This window comes from Delphinapterus leucas, chromosome 9 (assembly GCF_059928025.1).
Source record: "Delphinapterus leucas isolate spDelLeu-1000000601 "Yukka" chromosome 9, BTC_Dleu_Yukka2, whole genome shotgun sequence".
NCBI classification, from domain to species: domain Eukaryota; kingdom Metazoa; phylum Chordata; class Mammalia; order Artiodactyla; family Monodontidae; genus Delphinapterus; species Delphinapterus leucas.
In genome coordinates, this window is record NC_143137.1 from 18,695,521 (window position 1) to 18,716,792 (window position 21,272).

Consider the following 21,272-nt stretch of genomic DNA (forward strand, 5'->3'; position numbering starts at 1 on the left):
GATGAAGGAAAAAGATAAAACCCCAGAAAAACAATTAAATGAAGTGGAGATAGGCAATCTTCCAGAAAAAGAATTCAGAATAATGATAGTGAAGATGATCCAGGACCTCAGAAAAAGAATGGAGGCAAAGATCGAGAAGATGTAAGAAATGTTGAACAAAGACCTAGAAGAATTAAAGAACAAACAAACAGAGATGAACAATACAATAAGTGAAATGAAAAATACACTAGAGGGAATCAATAGCAGAATAAATGAGGCAGAACAACAGATAAGTGACCTGAAAGACAGAATGGTGGAATTCACTGCTGTGGAACAGAATAAAGAAAAAAGAAGGAAAAGAAATGAAGACAGCCTAAGAGACCTCTGGGACAACATTAAACGCAACAACATTCACATTATAGGGGTCCCAGAAGGAGAAAAGAGAGAGAAAGGACCAGCGAAAATATTTGAAGAGATTATACTTAAAAACTTCCCTAACATGGGAAAGGAAATAGCCACACAAGTCCAGGAAGCACAGGGAGTCCCATACAGGATAAACCGAAGGAGAAATACACTGAGACATATGGTCAAACTGGCAAAATTTAAAGACAAAGAAAAAGGATTGAAAGCAGCAAGGGAAAAATGACAAATAATATACAAGGGAACTCCCATAAGGTTAACAGCTGATTTCTCAGCAGAAACTCTACAAGCCAGAAGGGAGTGGCATGATATACTTGAAGTGATGAAAGGGAAGAAACTACAACCAAGATTACTCTACCCAGCAAGGATCTCATTCAGATTCAACGGAGAAATCAAAAGCTTTACAGACAAGCAAAAGCTAAGAGAATTCAGCACCACCAAACCAGCTCTACAACAAATGCTAAAGGAACTTCTCTAAGTGGGAAACACAAGAGAAGAAAAGGACCTACAAAAACAAACCCAAAACAATGAAGAAAATGGTCATAGGAACATACATATCAATAATTACCTTAAACGTGAATGGATTAAATGTTCCAACCAAAAGACACAAGCTTGCTGAATGGATACAAAAACAAGACCCATATATATGCTGTCTACAAGAGACCCACTTCAGACCTAGGGACACATACAGACTGAAAGTGAGGGGATGGAAAAAGATATTCCATGCAAATGGAAATCAAAAGAAAGCTGGAGTAGCAATACTCACATCAGATAAAATAGACTTTAAAATAAAGAATGTTACAAGAGACAAGGAAGAACACTACGTAATGATCAAGGGATAAATCCAAAAGAAGATATAACAATTATAAATATATATGCACCCAACATAGGAGCACCTCAACATGTAAGGCAACTGCTAACAGCTCTAAAAGAGGAAATCGACAGTAAGACAATAATAGTGGGGGACTTTAACACCTCACATACACCAATGGACAGATGACCCAAAATGAAAATAAATAACAAAACAGAAGCTTTAAATGACACAGTAGACCAGATAGATTTGATTGATATTTATAGGCCATTGCATCCAAAAACAGACTACACCTTCTTCTCAAGTGTGCACGTAACATTTTCCAGGATAGATCACATCTTGGGTCACAAATCAAGCCTCAGTAAATTTAAGAAAATTGAAATCATATCAGGCATCTTTTCTGACCACTATGCTATGAGATTAGAAATGAATTACAGGGAAAAAATGTAAAAAACACAATCACATGGAGGCTAAACCATACGTTACTCAATAACCAAGAGATCACTGAAGAAATCAAACAGGAAATCAAAAAATACCTAGAGACAAATGACAATGAAAACATGACGATCCAAAACCTATGGGATGCAGCAAAAGCAGTCCTAAGAGGGGAATTTACAACAATAAAATTCTACTTCAGGAAACAAGAAAATTCGCGAATAAACAACTTAACCGTACACCTAAAGGAACTAGAGAAAGAAGAACAAACCAAACCCAAAGTTAGCAGGAGGAAAGAAATCATAAAGATCAGAGCAGAAATAAATGCAATAGAAACAAAGAAAACAATAGCAAAGATCAATAAAACTAAAAGCTGGTTCTTTGACAACATAAACAAAATTGATAAACCATTAGCCAGATTCATCAAGAAAAAGAGGGAGAGGACTCAAATCAATAAAATTAGAAATGAAAATAGAGAAGTTACAACAGACACCACAGAAAAATACAGCATCCTAACAGACTACTACAAGCAACTCTATGCCAATAAAATGGACAACCTGGAAGAAATGGACAAATTCTTAGAAAGGTAGAACCTCCCAAGACTGAACCAGGAAGAAACAGAAAATATGAACAGACCAATCACAAGTAATGAAATTCAAACTGTGATTAACAATCTTCCAACAAACAAAAGTCCAAGACCTGATGGCTTCACAGGTGAATTTTATCAAACATTTACAGAAGAGTTAACACCCATCCTTCTCAAACTCTTCCAAAAAATTGCGGAGGAAGGAACACTCCCAAACACATTCTATGAGTCCGCCATCACCGTGATACCAAAACCAGACAAAGATACTACAAAAAAAGAAAATTACAGACCAATATCACTGATGAATATAGATGCAAAAATCCTCAACAAAATACTAGCAAACAGAATCCAACAACACATTAAAAGGATCATACACCATGATCAAGTGGGATTTATCCCAGGGATGCAAGGATTCTTCAATATATGCAAATCAATCAATGTGATACACCATATTAACAAACTGAAGAATAAAAACCATATGATCATCTTGACAGATGTAGAAAAAGCTTTTGACAAAATTCAACACCTATTTATGATAAAAACTCTCAAGAAAGTGGGCATAGAGGGAACTTACCTCAACATAATAAAGGCCATATATGACAAACCCACAGCAAACATCATTCTCAATGGTGAAAAACTGAAAGCATTTCCTCTAAGATCAGGAACAAGAGAAGGATGTCCACCCTCACTACTATTATTCAACATAGTTTTGGAGGTCCTAGCAATGGCCACCAGAGAAGAAAAAGAAATAAAAGGAACACAAATTGGAAAAGAAGAAGTAAAACCGTCACTGTTTGCAGATGACATGATACTATACATAGAGAATCCTAAAGATGCCAACAGAAAACTACTTGAGCTAATCAATGAATTTGGTAAAGTTGCAGGATACAAAATTAATGCACAGAAATCTCTTGCATTCCTATACACCAATGATGAAAAACCTGAAAGAGAAATTAAGGAAACACTCCCATTTACCACTGTAACAAAAAGAATAAAATACCTAGGAATAAACCTACCTAGGGATACAAAAGATCTGTATACAGGAAACTATAAGACACTGATGAAAGAAGTTAAAGATGATACGAACAGATGGAGAGATACACCATGTTCTTGGATTGGAAGAATCAATATTGTGAAATGACTGTACTGCCCAAAGCAATCTACAGATTCAATGCAATCCTTATCAAATTACCAATGGCATTTTTTACAGAACTAGAATAAAAATCTTAAAATTTGTATGGAGACACAAAAGACCCTGAATAGTCAAAGTAGTCCTCAGGGGAAAAAACAGAGCTGGAGGAATCAGACTCCCTGACTTCAGACTCTACTACAGAGCTACAGTAATCAAGACAATATGGTTATGGCACAAAAACAGAAACATAGAGCAATGGAACAAGACAGAAAGCCCAGAAATAAACCCACGCACCTATGGTCAACTAATCTATGACAAAGGAGGCAAGGATATACAATGGAGAAAAGACAGACTCTTCAATAAGTGGTGCTGGGAAAACTGGACAGCTACATGTAAAAGAATGAAATTAGAACACTCCCTAACACCATACACAAAAATAAACTCAAAATGGATTAGAGACCTAAATGTAAGATGGACACTATAAAACTCTTAGAGGACAACATAGGAAGAACACTCTTTGACATAAATCACAGCAAGATCGTTTTTGATCCACCTCCTAAAGTAATGGAAATAAAAAGAAAAATAAACAAATGGGACCTAATGAAACTTAAAAGCTTTTGCACAGCAAAGGAAACCATAAACAAGACGAAAAGGCAACCCTCAGAATGGGAGAAAATATTTGCAAACGAATCAATGGACAAAGGATTAATCTCCAAAATATATAAACAGCTCATGCACCTCAATATTAAAGAAACAAACAACCCATTCCAAAAACGGGCAGAAGACCTAGACATTTCTCCAAAGAAGACATACAGATGGCCAAGAAGCACATGAAAAGCTGCTCAACATCACTAATTGTTAGAGAAATGCAAATCAAAACTACAATGAGGTGCCACCTCACACCAGTTAGAATGGGCATCATCAGAAAATCTACAAACAACAAATGCTGGAGAGGGTGTGGAGAAAAGGGAACTGTTGCACTGTTGATGGGAATGTAAATTGACACAGCCACTATGGAGAACAGTATGCAGGTTCCTTAAAGAACTAAAAATAGAATTACCATATGATCCACCAATCCGACTACTGGGCATTTACCCTGAGAAAAACCATAATTCAAAAAAATTCATGTAGCAAAATGTTCATTGCAGCACTATTTACAATAGCCAGGTCATGGAAGCTACCTAAATGCCCATCGACAGATGAATGGATAAAGAAGATGTGGTACATATATACAATGGAATATTACTCAGCCATAAAAAGGAACGAAATTGGGTCATTTGTAGAGATGTGGATGGATCTAGAGACTGTCATACAGAGTGAAGTAAATCAGAAAGAGAAAAACAAATATCGTATATTAATGCATATATGTGGAACCTAGAAAAATGGTACAGATGAACCGGTTTGCAGGACAGAAATTGAGACACAGATGTAGAGAACAAGTGTACAGACACTAAGGGGGGAAAGCGGCAGGGGGATGGGGTGGTGGTGGTGTGATGAATTGGGACATTGGGATTTTCATGTATACACTGATGTGTATAAAATGGATGACTAATAAGAACCTGCTGTATAAAAAAAATTAAATAAAATTAAATTCAAAAAATAAATAAATAAAATAAACAAGAGCAATGACTTGCCCCAAGGATGTGCTTTGGTTTTATCATTTGTTTTAATTAGAAAGTTGCTGCATGTAATAGTAGTGCTATCTGACTTTCTCAATGCTTGAAATTACTAGCTCCCTAATACCTTTTCTTATCCAGTGATATGCTCTCTGATCCTTGCTTTGGTGAATGATGTGCTATTGAACGAGCCCTGACCTCTGCCCCCATGAGGGTGCCCATGCATGTTTAGGCAAGGCTTCTGAGCCTGTGAGGGAGGTGGATGCATGAGTGTGGGGTATTTATGGGTGTCTTTCCTCTTGCTACTAATCCCACCCAGAGGAGAAAAACAGCAGTGGCAACAGTAACAGTATAGGAGCAGGAAGCTAATTTAGGATTATGTTTTGTCATCTTGTGCCTCCATACAAACTGCATATGATGCTAACTAAGGTCTGAGTCCCCTACCATGTTATAAGTTTCATTAAGGCAAGGGCCTCACCGATCTTGTTCCCACTGTATCTTCAGGAACTATCACATGAGAAGAACTCAATAAATATTTATTGAAAGAATGGATGAACAAATGAATGAATCCCTTCATCTCTCCATGTATCCATCAGTGGAGGCTGGGAAAAACCACCTATGCTTCTTACCACAGTTATTTCCCACTAAATTTTGCATATAATACCATTAATTCATTCATCCATCCATTCACTCAATCACTTAGTCTTTCATTTAGCAAATATTTCTCATGCATTTATTAAGTTCCTGGCCTTCTGCTGAACAATGAGAACTCAGTGGTGAACAAAGCTGACATTGGTCCCCACCCTCATTGGGCTTACAGTCGAGCATGGGAAACAGGCATTAAATACATCATCCCAAGCTTGACGGATAGACATTCTAATAGGGGAAAAGCAGGATTTAATGAAAATGAACATTGAGGGGGCCTATCGAGGTGAGAATGTTGAGGCCGACTGGATCAGAATCCTGACGATGAGTTAATAAACACCTCTAAGAACACATCTGGCCCAGCGTGCCTCAGAGTGCATATCACAAACAAATATGAAGGATAGGCTATGAACCATTTGCAACAGAATTGGTGTCAGAGATATGAAAGGACTTCTAACCAGGGAAAGCTTTGGTTTATGTAAGTCTTTATGTAACCAAAGTCTTCAGCAAAGCTTTGGTTTGCTGAAAGGTTCCAGGTTTACACATTAGCACGATAGTCAGGATACACCTTTTTGCCCTAATTTGATCGTCCATTCATTGTGCTCCACTTATCTTTTGAAACAGGTTCAGTACCGCTGTATAAGCATAATGACACTCTGTACTTTTTAATTCTGATATTAAGTTTTAATTTATTTTGGTTGCTTCAGGGTGTTTAGAATATATTAATGAGTAAATTATTCTACAGTATTTGTATTCTGGATTTGTTCAAATGAGGAATGTAATTTTAGATCTCTAGATAACTAGACCTGTTTAAAATAGTATTTACATTGTTTGAACATGTGTAGCTTAAGGGAAGGAACCTGTATGCAACAGCATTAGAAAATAATTTGCATTTCTTTTTCTTGCTGTCCTATATATCTTTGCAGTCACATTCTCAGCTCACTGACAAACATCACTAATCCAACAGTAATGTCTTTGCCATACATAAAAAAATAAAAGAGGAAACCAGTTTAAAAGGTCACAGCAATAACGAAATCTGAGACCCAGACACCTTTAAAAAGTCTGTAAATCCAGCTGAAGATTTTCTAGGATGGTTCTAGGCTTTTGGACATATTCTGCTATTTTAACTGAGTCATTAGGGAACCACACAGCAAAATATCTGCTCCAGAAAACTGAAAGTGTATTGAATGCTCACCTGAGGGAAAGGAAAAGGAAATCTTTTGCTGCCATTTCTCTTTCCTTCCTTCTGAAATATCCCTCAAAAGAGAAAGACCCGCGTGGAAATAAAGCAGCTGACGTGCTGGCAGCGTGGGCTCCAACACAGATTAGGAGAGGCTGTCACCGGTGCACAGACCCAGCCACCATCCATCACAACATTGTGATTCATGCTGTCGCACCACATGGCAACAGGAGGAGCCCGTGTTCCAACACCATGATGCTTTATTACAACCACGTGTATTTCCAAACTTTGGGGCGTGATTTCGGCTGTCACTGAATTAAGTAAAACATTTGGAGGATTAAAGTAAAAAAAAAAATACAGTGAATATCACAGTGTAATAAGTGGCAAAGAAGCTCATAAGCCTTCTATGTACATTTTAATAGCCAACATTAGCAATATCCGACATTTTACAGCCTTACCAGCCAATAAAGAAACTTACCCGTATCTGAAATAAGTGCTGAACTGTCTGCAGAGGCGGTGAGCGAGTTCTCGTTTACCACATGCTTGAGGACCAGCTAATACCAACATGGGATAAGGGGCATCCAGACTAGGAAGGGTGCTGCAACAGGGCAGAGCAGACATGCATATTTATGCATCCAGTGTGTAAAGTGTCCATGTCACAATCACAATTAATCCAGTAATCGAGCATTTACTATATGTAGACACTCTGTGGAAGGATGGTCCTACTTTCCAGAAGCAAGTCGACTGCAAAATAGCAAAAAAATTTACCTTAACAAGATTTTTTAAAGGAAAAACATGGTAAGAGATATTAATTCTTGGTTGATAAAGTATTCCCCCCAAGAACTTCAAAATGAAAGAAATAAGACTGCCCTCTGAGAGGTAAACTTTAACATCCGTATCTAACCAATTAGAACACAGATGTGAAACTAATACAACATTGTAAAGCAATTATACTCCAATAAAAAAAAAGAATACTCATGTGCAAAGAAAACAGTAATCACTGAAATTTACCTGAGCAGTTACTACATGCCAGGTGCTATTCTAGGTGTCTTACATGCATTACCTCATTTAATTATCACAGGAAGCTGTGATAACACTTAACACATAAAGAAACTGAAGTACAGAGAGGTTAATTAACTTGCTCAAATTAACAACTAATAAGTAAGAGCTGATATATGAATCTCGGCATGGCTTCCGGTCTAAAAGACCAAAGGACTAATTTATATAAAATCTCTTGCAACATGCAAAGCTGAAGTGTTTGGGTTCCACTCAAGACACAAATTCTAGAAATATGGAATAAAATATTCTGAAGAAAAGCATGGTTGAGGTACAGACTCTGTGAAGAATGGGGGCAGTGCAGCATAATTTTTCAATCTCTCTGAATACTCACAGGAAAACAGAAAAACTTGAGAACAAAAGCCCATGGAAAATGTGGATAACAAACCAGATGAAAAGCCACAAACCCGCAAGACTTCTATGGCACTGGAAGCTGGTGGAAGAAGGAGGAAGCAACGTGCAGCGTCTGAGAACAAGGGAACCCCAAAACAACGGGTATCCAGCAGAAAGCAGGCAGGTTGAAATTGCGATGTCCAAAAGCCTACACGTGAATGCTCATAAAAGCTGTATTTGTAGTAGCCAAAAACTGCAATCAGCCCAGATGTCCTTCGATGGTTGGTTAAACTAATTGTGGTGCATTCATACCAAGGAATACTACTCAGCAATACAAAGGAATGAACCATTGATATATTCAACAGAGGCTAAGTTTAAAAAAAAAAAGTCAACCCCAAAAGGTTATACATATACTCTATGATTCCATTTATATAGCCTTCTTGAAATGATAGCATTACAGAGAAGGGGAACAGATTATTGGTTGCCAAACGTTAGGGAAGATAAGCAGGAGGGAGGTGGCTGTAGCTATAAAAGGGAAGCAAAGGGATCCATGTGATAAAACTCCTGTATCTTGACTGGAGTCATGCTCATATGAATCTACACATGTGATAAAATCGCATAGAACTAAATGTACACAGGAGTACATGCAAAACTGGTGAAACTTGATAAGGCTGGTGGCTTGTATCAATGTCAGCTTCCTGGTTTTGATATTCTACTTTAGCTAAGCAAGATATTACCACTGGAGGAAACTGGGTGAAAGACATCTAGAATTTCTCTGTATTATTTCTTACAACTGCCTGTGAATCTAAAATTACCTCGAAATAATTTTTTTAAGTAATTAAAGGAAAGAATTTTGAAAGAAAGTGACAAATATTGAGGATAGGCAAAGGAGACCTTCTTCCTGAAGAAGAAAACCAAAGCTAAGGAACAAATATTAAAGACTGTCATTCAAGAAAACCTTTCTGAAATTAAAAAAAATAAAATAACACTATACAACATACCTGAGAATATTAGCCTAGAACAACTGGGCTATAAATGTTGTAACAATAATATCAAGACATAGTCTAGTAAAATTACTGGGCTTAAAAAAAGCTGGGGGGATTATTCAGCTAGAAAAAGAGAACACATGATTTATAAGGGGAAGAAAATTAGATTGTCACCAGTTTTTTGACAGCAATGTTTTGCACCAAAAGAAAATGGAGAAACCCTTCTAATATTCTCAAGGGAAAAAGTGTGAGCCATGGACTTTACATATAGCAAAAATGACTTTCAAGTGTAAAGGGCAGAGAATATTATCAACATGCAAGATTTCAAGAGATCCTGATTCCACAGCTCTTCCTAAGGAATCTGCTAGAGAGCAAGCTTCATACAACCAAAATGACTCAAGAGGTGGCATCAGCTGTAAGGGCTGGCAGTGAGCAATAAATATGCTGTTACCCAGAAAAGTAAGACTAAATGACAGCAAAGGAGAAAGTATAGTGTGTGATGGATGTATGTTCTGACAATATAAATACAGTACACTATTTTTAAAATGGAGTGATTGATGCATATATAAAATATATAGAGTAGGCAAATTCAGAGACAGAAAGTACACTGGAAATTACCAGGGACTGGGAGTAGCAGGAAATGGGGAGTTATTGCCTAATGTTTACAGAGCTTCAGCTCGGGCTGATGAAAAAGTTTTGGAAACAGATGGTGGTGATGGTTGCACAACATTGTGAATATAATTAATGCCACTGAACTGTACACTTTAAAGTGGCTAAAATGGTAAATTTTATGTGTTTCATATATATATATTTTTTTACCACAATAAAAAACAATGGGGGAATGGTTAATGGGAGGAACATAGGCAAAATATGTTTTTCATGTTTTCAGTAATTATTACTACTGGTATTCTGATACTGTTGTGGTGTAATATGGGACTTTAAAAAAAGAGCAATTATGGGATATTCTAATTCCATCTTCCTCTGTGTCTTTGGTGAGGGAGAAAAGGAGATACAGATGTAACAGAGATGAGATTAAGTAAAAGCTCAGCTACAGTCTTGTAATTGAATTGTACCAATATGAGTTCAGGAGGTGTTTTACCATCTATCTATAGATGGATTTATCTAGATACAGATTAGATAGATATAAAAGACTGAACAGATGTAATAGGTAGGTACAAATAGGCAAGATAGGTGGATGGATAGATAGAAAGAAAGAATAGATAGATGGATCAATGAATGTAGGGAAGGAAAGAAGGAGGGGAGGGGAGGGAGGGGAGGGAGGGAAGGGAGGGAGGGAAGGAAATATATTCCTAGCTCTGTCCACTAAAAGACATGGAAACAATGATCAACCCAGTGTCATGTTTGTCTCTAGCACCCACATTATGATTGGGAAATACCATTTCTCACTGAAACAAACCAGGGCTTCTTGGAGAAATGGCCGATTCCAGAGTTTGGACAGGACTTGTACAAGATCAGCCCGGAGAACCTTGTCATAGGTGAGAGTAAGAAAGCTATCACTGACTACCAGGCCAGAGTCAAGGCTCTGCCGTGTCATTTCAATATTGGCTCCTCACCCCAATCCCGCCAGAAGAGGGGACAGTGATTCCCCAATATCACAGCCTAAAAGTCCCAAGACCAAGAGTCAGGGTTCCTCTCCTAGAGCCTGACTCCTGGGGCTGCCAGGGAGCTGCGTCCTGACCCAGAGTGGGAAGGGCATGGCACCCCTGCTCCTGCCTCCATGAGCTTTTCAGAGTGAGCCCTGCTCCATCCCAGAGCATCTGGGGCTGCTTGGCCATTTGCTCTTCTCTGCCTGACAGCCAGAAATGATCCAGAAATACGTGTTTATCAGACATTGCTGTAAATTTCTTTGATACATATTTTTATATAAATGTACCCTAAAGCATGAAACTAGCAATCTCATAAACTAGAAAAGAAATACAATGAGGACATAAATGCCCTTCTTTTAAATCAAATGTGCTTTTCCAGATGTATGCAAATAAATGATAAATCATTTCGCCTAGAGAGCTACCATAAATATATAAAACTGTCAACGTCTACATTATTAAATTACATGTAAAAAATCATGTCCTGGATGCAAAATAAAACATCTTCTCTCTGTGGGAAACCAACTGTGTGAAGTACAGGAGCAGACCACATGAAGAAGAGAAGCCATTTATAACCAAGAGATTTTACAAGTAATTTTAAAACGCCTTTGGGCATTGATAGAATTTCTGTATTATACTTATAGCGTAAATGGCCATCTGCTCCAACAGATTGTTTAAAAAGATATGGAGAAATCGTGGTAAATCTGTCTTCGAACTCAGAGGTGAGAGATTCTGTTCCTGTGTTCAACCAAGCTGGGTGACTTCTCCCTGCTAGGTTGCCTGGGGCTCAGGGCAATCACTGTAAAGACTGTTTCGGGTTTCCCTCAGGTGAGGAGGGCCTCCTTCTAGGGACTCTCTAACGTATAACCTGCGGTCTTGGGTGCTCTTTGGCAGGGGTATCTAGCATTCACGCACAGCTAAGGAGAAATTGACAATGGATAGAGATCGTCACAATTCTCTGTTAATGAGGCTAAGGTCTGTGGTTCTATCCAACAGCAGAAAAGTTGGCAAACTTTCTTTCTTTTTCATTTCACCATCCTATGTCACAGGCTAGCCACTATTCAAGGGTCCAGATGAAAGAGGGAAGTTGAATCTACTCATCGCCACACTTGGGAAAATGCCAACAAGTGAGCCCCATATTCAAACATGTGATGATAATATACTATATCTGAGACTACACAGCCTGTCAAATAAAGACCTGATCCCCTCCCTCAGAGAGGTGAGAAAGGAATGGGTCACAAAATAGAGGGCTAGGGAAATGATGAGGTTGTCCTATGCTGGCTACCCCGTGTTCTACCCAAAGGGTCCCTAAGAAATACCTGTCAAAGATCCTCTGTGGCTGCATCAGGCTGTTGAAAACATGGGTCATGTGATCTTGGGCTGCGACCACTTCTGGGGGAGGGTTGTATTTGTTCACTGCCGCGACCTTTTCCAGAATTAGAAATGCAAAGGGAAAAGAAAAAAATTCGTTTTAAAAGGAAGACAAGCCTTAGAGTTTCTTTAATGAAATGTCCTAGACATGTGACCAGGAATCTGTGTCCTGTCTTCATGTCTACTCTAACTTTCCTAAAACCTAAAGAATAATAATTATTTTAAAGTATTGAGCTGGAGTCCCTTGGTCACCTATTTCTTTATACTCCCTGGTTTGAAAGGAAAAAAGGAAAAACAAAATCTAAACCTCTAAAGTCTAAGATGACCTTTAATATAGTGAACATTTCAACTTTTAGTATGAAAAGAAATAAAATTCATAGCTCTAGATTCCAGGTAGTTGTTACTGCAGAATTTTTCCTCATGCCATCATGCCAAGAACTATTCCTATGATCTCAAATTCTACTAAACCTCCCCCTCTTTTAGTGTAACTTTCTCTTTTCAAAGATATGGGCCTTTTCCCCACGATGGACAGTTCTCCATTCCCCGGCCTTGTCATCCCTCTAAATACACTATTCTTGTCTACCATACCTTTATCTAATGCGTGGTTTTAAATGTTATTCCCTTCGCACAACGTTAAAGGGAAAGAGAAATCTAATAAGTGCCTTTGAGTGAGAGAATGATAACAGACTTGCATCTGTAACTATTTTTTAACCAAGATTTCAGAAAGGCATTTATGAACTGGAATATCTGCCTCATTGCATATTTATACCTGCTTTTTCATTCCCATCTCAAATTTGCATCCAGTGTAAGAAACCCCTCATTAGTGGAGATTTCAGCTGACACCAGTCATGACAGCATGACAAATTAGCTTCCACAGGTATGGAAGGGGCTGGCAGGTGCTAGCATTCAATGTCTGGTTACTCTCAACTTGTGTCCAGAAGAATCATTATCTTAAAGAGTAGCATAAAGGATTTAAAAATCAGAGTATTGATTTATTTGAGTCCTTTTTGATGATGTGTTAGAATTACATTATAATTCACTTCATTATTAAGTGAACTTTTCGAGTAACACAGATAGGATCACACACCCTCCAAATATGATAGCTATCATACAAACTAACAGTCGGCTATACTGCTGCCAACCTATGTACACGGGGGCTGCTTCTGTTTCCCACAGCCAGTCTCCTCACTGTACCAAGAGCAGGGCTTTCACTGCATTTGTGTTGACGCTCAGCTCTGCGGAGGGTGAAACAGATAGATCCTAGGACAAGGAAACGCCCCCTAAATAATGAATGTACATACTGTTATGTAATCATTTATGGATTGTATTGGTCTTGCAGCAGGCAGTATGAGCTTTTGAGCCTATCAACTCATAAACACAGGAAATGATATGATTACATACCTTTTCTTCCACTCTTATCTTCTTCTGATCTAATTCTGTTAATCGAAGTAGCATAAAAATTACGAAGGAACAATAGTCAGATTTTTCCTGTTTTAAAATATCAAGAGGGTTATTCAGTTACCTTCCTTTTCCACTAGCAGTCTACTTTCACGAGCTTAGGGCTTTCACCTACTAACGCTGACACACACACACACACACACACACACACACACACACACCCTGCATAGGTCTACTTTCACGAGCTTAGGGCTTTCACCTACTAACGCTAACACACACACACACACACACACACACACACACACACACACACACCCTGCATAGGTCTACTTTCACGAGCTTAGGGCTTTCACCTACTAACGCTGACACACACACACACACACACACACACACACACACACCCTGCATAGGTCTACTTTCACGAGCTTAGGGCTTTCACCTACTAACGCTGACACACACACACACACACACACCCTGCATAGGTCTACTTTCACGAGCTTAGGGCTTTCACCTACTAACGCTGACACACACACACACACACACACACACACACACACCCCCTGCATAGGTCTACTTTCACGAGCTTAGGGCTTTCACCTACTAACGCTGACACACACACACACACACACACACACACACACACACACACACACACACCCTGCATAGGTCTTTACATTTTCAGCTTACCAGTCCCCTTATATTAACAACTCAAACGCAGACTGTGCCTTGTAACTTATAAAGCTTTTCAAATGTGTGATCTTGTTAATCTCCCTGTGAGATAAGCAGGACAGTTCTGATTATGTTCATTTCTAAAGAAAAAACAACTGAGGCTCGGAGAGGTGAAGTATTTCATCTAAGGTTCTATGGCCAGTGACCCAAACCCTATCTTCTAATTCCAAAGAGTTTCATTAATTTCTCATTATTTATTACTTTGTATTGTTTTATATTAATTTGTATGATTAATTATGAATTTGTTTTACAATAATAAAATGATATTCACTTACAGAACAACCCCCATATTACTCCCTATCATCTTCTGTGTTAGGATTACCTGCCTTTTAGAAATATAGTTACAGTTATTTTGTATTAAGAAGCTACATTTATTTGAAGGGAAAGATATTAAGTGGGTGATGCGTTCTGAGGATGAGAATATACATGAAATGAATATACAATGGTACCTTTTGTGTACTTCAAAGTGCAAATGTGGGGGAAGTTTATATATAAATGAGTTAACATGTGAAAGGGTTTGTGCTATTTATTTATGCAAACACCTAGATGCTCTTTATGGATCTGGAACCGGGAGGGATGGCCACTTTAAACACTTTCTTTCCCAGGGATGCTTTTAAATTGCCTGCCACTATTCTCATACCAAACATTGTTTTTATTTTTAGATCTTATTTTTCATTTTGATTTTTTGCCCGCCCAGACACGTTTCTCAAGACACACACAAAAAGAAAGGTACTCAGAGATACATACAAATTCAAGAGTCTATGGAAAGGCGAGTGAAGGATATAGATAGAAAGGGGAATGAATGACATATGCACAAAGAGGGAGGGACAGAGCTGAGGCGAAAGGATCTATCACTGGGGGAAAAAAAAGAGAATCCTGAAAAAGTCTGAAAGTTTGATATCCACAGGTGAAGAATCAGTAGGAAATATATGATTTTTTTTCTATAATCATTTTACAATGCCAATTTTACAACAATCCCCAGGGGAATTTCTTTAAGTGTCTAATCTTAGACTTTCCCCTGTTATAAAATAGGAACCACATTCCATCTACACCTCAGGCATCACGCATTCTTTCATGTAAAAGGACATTGCTCTACAATCTCAATAGCTCCTGCCTGATAATCTTTATTACCACCCGGATGAGTCACAAATGACCACACAGAGTAGGCAACCAGTATTCAGTTTCAGGCTTTACATGCACCTATGGTGGTACATAGGTGCGACTTTGCTTACACCTTCTAATAGAGAATGAAGATAAACACACCTTATTCACATTCCTGATGTTCTATCAAAAGCGCTTCATAAAGAATTTCAAGAAAGTCCTCATCCCTCTCCCCTGCCCCCAACATAAAGGATGTCTCACCCGAATTGGATTTCTTAGAAGATTGAGAACTCGAAGGAGACGTAGGTTTTCAATGTATTCTATTTCACCCAGCTCAGCAATCTGTTTAATCCAAAAACAAACACACACACACAATATAATCAACAGACTAAATGCACCAAGACAGCAGAGAACGTAATATAAGAGGAGCTACTTTGAATCCTTTAAACTCAACTTATTTTAAAAATTGCTCTTGTGACTATCCAGCTTTTTAATGAGAACTCCACAAAGCTACACAGAACAAGGGAATTATTGCATGCTCCTTCAGTAAATGCAAACTCACAGCCACATTTTCTTTTTTCCTCTCTGGATAGACAACAGTGAGGTAGATGTTTCTCATCTCACCCACGTTTATCTTAAGGCAGAAATTAAATAGTACATAGAATCAGAGAAACTGCAAAAAATGCATGCAAGGGCTACATGCTTCTCTCCATTACTATTCTGCTTAGCCTCCAGCTCCCCAATCTCCCTCCCCAACGCTGCTTCTGCTGGTTACTGTGGTCATTTGTGGCTGGGGAAGCCTTCTTACTGCATGTACATGTGGAGCTCAATCAGTTTTTCAATGAGATAATTGTTTTAATAAAAGGTAAACATGGGAGATTGTATGACATATTTCTTTTTTTTTTTTTTTTTTTTCGGTATGCGGGCCTCTTAGTGCTGTGGCCTCTCCCGTTGCGGAGCACAGGCTCCGGACGCGCAGGCTCAGCGGCCATGGCCCACGGGCCCAGCCGCTCCGTGGCATGTGGGATCTTCCCGGGCCGGGGCACGAACCCGTGTCCCCTGCATCGGCAGGCGGACTCTCAACCACTGCGCCACCAGGGAAGCCCATGTATGACATATTTCTTGATGTGAATGTTACATGACTACTCACCTTAAAATTCTTTGCTAAATGGTACGTTTATGTGTTATACACGTTTTTTGTCAGGTAATGTTTCATGACTTGAAAAAGTAAGAGGGAAAAAGGTTGCTTGATAGTTCCTTAATTTGAGCAGGGATAGAGCTTGGGTGGCAGCAGGCCTGAATTCTCCACTAAACTAAAGACAAACAGTTTTCCTTGAATGTCCTGTAATTAGCATAATTATAATCTTATTTCAGATGTAGATGCTGAACTTTTACAAAAAATTAATAATCACTTTTTCATTTCTATTTCTCCCCAAGTCATTTCTGCATGCATGGTAAGATCACTCCAACAGCAGAGTCACTAATAGTTCCTGAGTTATCCAACCACAAAATGCAGTTGAGATGTAAGCTATTCCCAAAGCTAAATCAGGGGAGGAACACATGTGCCACGTTCTAAGGATGCCATTTTCAAAGACATAATGTGAAAGGCCAATTCCAAGTTACAATATACAACCTGCACACATTAACCTGGTTACAGCAGTGTTATGCTTTTTCCATAAGATGACTAGACTCTCCATTAAACTGCCATTTGGATCATCTACAAGATAAAAGGATCAATTTTTAAATATTGTGCTATTTGGGAAGGCGGAAGAGTCACTTTGGTTCACACTGCTCAATCAATCAATAGATTGATTCCCCTCTAGCCTACAGCTCTTGTGTTTGGACCTAACACAAATGTTAGGAGGAGATGTTTCCTCGCAGCCAACATGTCTCACCAACGCATCCTGGCCACGTGCACTTGCAGACATCACTGGTGGGAGTGGATGTGCTACACATGCATAAGCTATAAACCAGCTATCCCACCTTCAGGAGGTTTATACTGAAAAGATCATCAGACAGACGAAAATTAGATACATGAGCATTCGGTCTAACGTTTTGGTAAAAGTTTAAAGTTTTCTCAATTCTGAAAAATTCCATCATTATGTGATTAAATGAGTCATGGCACAGGCCCACAACAGGAACACTAGGCAACCATTTTAGAAGATGGTAACATCGATGATGCTTAACATGGAAAGATCTTGTAAATGCTGTGAACGCTATGAATAGAATAATCACAGACTATGTAAAATATTATCACTAAGATGTCAGATGGGATGAACCAGTCTTTTGAGAGTCAAATGAGAGGGATCCAGCTCCCCTCCCAGTCCTTCCAAAGGTAGGATGAAGTGGGTAAGGGCAGAGGGGAACACACGTGGAGGCACCTGGCTACCAGTGCCCACCTCTGCTGAACTGGTGATGTGCACCAGACACGGGCCATCCTGCATGCGCCGCCCACCCCGATCTCACCCGGCAGCAGACCCACCCTCACGTCTTCTCTCTTCAAATGCCAAGACCCAAGGCTGTGTGTGTCACAGGTGATCACAAAAGGTGTACAGACACAACTCCCCCAAACCACCTGAAGTGAAACACTGCCAGAAAGATTATATTCTGAAAGGAACTTCAGCCACGATGCCAAGAATGTCATACCAGCAGCGCTGATCCCCAGATTCCAGTCTACCCTTCTCCCCTGATCTCCTCTGCCCCCGTTGGCTACTCCCCACCAAGCAGAAGCCTTTCAACTTCCACTATGTAGGGAAGAGTTGGCTCCTTTCTTTGACATTTCCTTTTAAGCCATGCTCTCCAAGCCTAACCATCCAGACCTAAAGAGGCCTGTTAAGTCTTTTTCGTAAAATACATGCTAGATAGAGAGAGAGATGAAATAATGACACTAAGTAAGACTCAGAGAAGTAAAAGAGCAGTCTCTAAGTAACTCCCAGACCAATATTTTGCTTCTAGAAGAAAAGGCTGAGGTTGTAATAGAGTTAACATTTGGGGGATAAGTTTTAAATGATAGAAATGACTTCAAATCTAACAAGGATTGTAGCGTGGAGAGTGACAAAGGCCCCCAAATCACCAGCTCATGATGAATTTGCAAAAAAACTGAGATGTTCAAATGATCATGTGAAGCTACGGCAATGTTTCAACAGCTTATAGCAAGTAAATAATACTGATAAAAGTGCTCCCAATAAGATAATATTCCTAACATCAAGTTAATCATATGAGAAGCAATAGCTATGTTATGTTTCTCTTAAATGATAAATCTTCCATCCTTGATACACAGTATTCTCAGTAGTGCTAGAGAAATCTCTGAGGAAATCTCTGGATGGCTCGGCTTACAGAATATTTCACATACTGTTGGTTGTTCCCCAACCTGCCCAGCAGGGAGTGAGGGAACTGTGCCATTGTTACGGACCCAATCGCTTGTTGCCAAAGGATCCCTCCTTTGGGACGTGTGGCCACTTGTTTCTTTTTTAATGGAGTTTCTTCAACATTTGAAAATTATAAACTCTGTTCTTCCCTAATGATCCCCCTTTTTTTCTTCAACTATTTCAAATGTAATTTGAAAAGTCTCCTGGAATGGAAGAGAACACCATACTATTCATGAGGTCTTTCTAGACCTGTGCTACCCAATATGGTAGTTACTAGCCCTATGTGGCTACTTACCACTGGGAATATGGCTAGGATAAATTCAAATGTACTGTGCAAAATACACAATAGATGTCCTAAACGTAGTATGAAACAACAGAATATAAAATATCTCATCAATAATTTTTATAAAGATTACATGTTGAAATGACAATATTTTGGATATATTGGGCTAAATAAAGCAAAAAATTAATTTCACCTGTTTCTTTTATACCTTTTTATTGTGGCTACTAGAAAATTTAAAATTACACATGAGGCTCACATTATATTTAAGCCAGAAAGCACTCTTCTAGATCATGACAACACCACACACTTTTCTGAAGGGAGGGCCATTACCATTTCATTTAATGTATTAGCCTGCAGGGTTAAGAACACTGACTCTGGAGGCAAATCATTCTGTTTGAACCCTGGCTCTGCTATTCACTGGATATGGTATAACTTTGGACAAGTTACTTAACGTCTCTTTGCTCTAGTTTCTTCATCTGTAGAATAGCGATAATAATAGGGTTATAATGAGGATTAAATGAGATGATATATGCAAAGTGCTTAAAACAGTGCCTCGTGCATAAATACGCAATGAAAATCTCTGCATTATTTTATGACTGTAATTGTCATTATTATTACCATTACTCCTTTTCCTAAATCCTGAGATGCACTGAGTTGAAATGTGATGAGTGCATTCTGCCATTTGAACACCACCTGTATGTATCTGCAAACCATTTTAATGGCCGTTTCATGAAAAAGACACTAAAACCATATGAGACAGAGATTGTGCTGACTTCATAAGACAGGTGGGACAGTGAACAAAAGTCACCCACTAGAATTAACCTTAGAAGTTAACAAACAATTTAATATGCAAGTCAAGTGAAAATGAGGAGGAACAGTTTTTGCCTGTGATTAAAAATCCACGTCTTCCCAGACCTAAAGATTGCCTCCTTTTCTTGATTTTTAGAAATCTAACAGCTAATGGAAGCTCATTGGAGAAAGAGTCATCAGGCCCAGCTGATAAGCACCAACACAGCCAAACAGAGAAATATCTCCACAGGAACGCATCTCACTCCAGCTAGGATCTATGTCTCTTTCAGGGTTAGCCAAAATTTTCATTTTCAAGAAAAAATAACCATTCATCTTCCTTATGAAAATTTTCCCCAAAATATGAAAAAGTACTCGAGATGAATAAAATCACAATGGTAGATCTGATTGCATAAGAGGTGAGTTATAGGTACCAACTTAATACGCCATGATTAGGAGCACAAATGCTTTATTAAAAATAAAATGTAATTAAGAGTGAAATCTGGGCTTCCCTGGTGGCGCAGTGGTTGAGAGTCCGCCTGCTGATGCAGGGGACGCGGGTTCGTGCCCCGGTCCGGGAAGATCCCACATGCCGCGGAGCGGCTAGGCCCGTGAGCCATGGCCGTTGAGCCTGTGTGTCCGGAGCCTATGCTCCAAAACAGGAGAGGCCACAACAGTGAGAGGCCTGCGTACCACAAAAAAAAAAAAAAAAAAAGTGAAAGCCAATTGGTGAAGTAATGTGTGCATTAAGCCAGATAGGGTAATTTGAGTAAGTCCAATCCCCAACTCATTCGGGTTGGGAACGTACCCTATTGTTACAAATAGGATATAAGAATTCACTTCCTGTGTCTCTTCTCATTAAATGGGGCACAGGCAACACCAGCCTGAGACTATTCTCTTGTCTCTAGCTTCCCTCCTCTGACACGTCAGACATTCCTAATGCCATCTTTCTACCCCAGATTTCACACGAATATATCTACTTCACAAAGTCATGTGCACCTGGTTGCAGTTTAAACCTTCAAAACCATGTAATTAGCAATCTTCAAATTTTCAAAAATTAAGAATTATTACTATTAAAAAAAAAAAAAAAGCAGTCCTTCAACTGTTGCTCCAGGAGGTTTTCTAGAGTAACTTTCCTGAGCTGGCATTGAATGTGATAGCACTTGAGAAATAATTATAGACACTAAAACCAAGACATATAAAGTATAATATGACATTACCTTATTATCCTCAAGGTTGATCACTTCCAAGAAGTCATGACTCTCTAAGCCTTGGAGGCTACTGATCTGATTGTGGCTCAGATCCAGGATCTGCAGGACCCTTAGGTCATCCAAACCTGTGATCTTCTCAATCTGGTTATTGCTCTAAAATTGATAAAATACACTTAATGTCCTAAAGGGAAAAGTGTAATGACAAGTTTTCATCCTGGATACTGCCCCAAACCTCTTAAAAT

At 38.9% G+C, this 21,272-nt stretch overlaps 1 protein-coding gene across 2 annotated transcripts in view; it reads right to left on the reverse strand.

Annotated features, from left to right (window-relative positions):
* Window positions 1-21,272, reverse strand: part of LOC111178220 (leucine-rich repeat and guanylate kinase domain-containing protein) — a 118,639-nt gene that overhangs the window by 53,682 nt on the left and 43,685 nt on the right. For both annotated transcript variants that reach the window (XM_022580738.3, XM_089917006.1), the window contains exons 7-11: window positions 21,040-21,183; window positions 15,644-15,724; window positions 13,556-13,642; window positions 12,103-12,209; window positions 7,283-7,402 (exon numbers count right to left, since the gene is read on the reverse strand). In XM_022580738.3, the coding sequence (XP_022436446.3) occupies window positions 7,283-7,402; window positions 12,103-12,209; window positions 13,556-13,642; window positions 15,644-15,724; window positions 21,040-21,183 (539 nt within the window). The remainder of the gene's footprint in view (window positions 1-7,282; window positions 7,403-12,102; window positions 12,210-13,555; window positions 13,643-15,643; window positions 15,725-21,039; window positions 21,184-21,272) is intronic.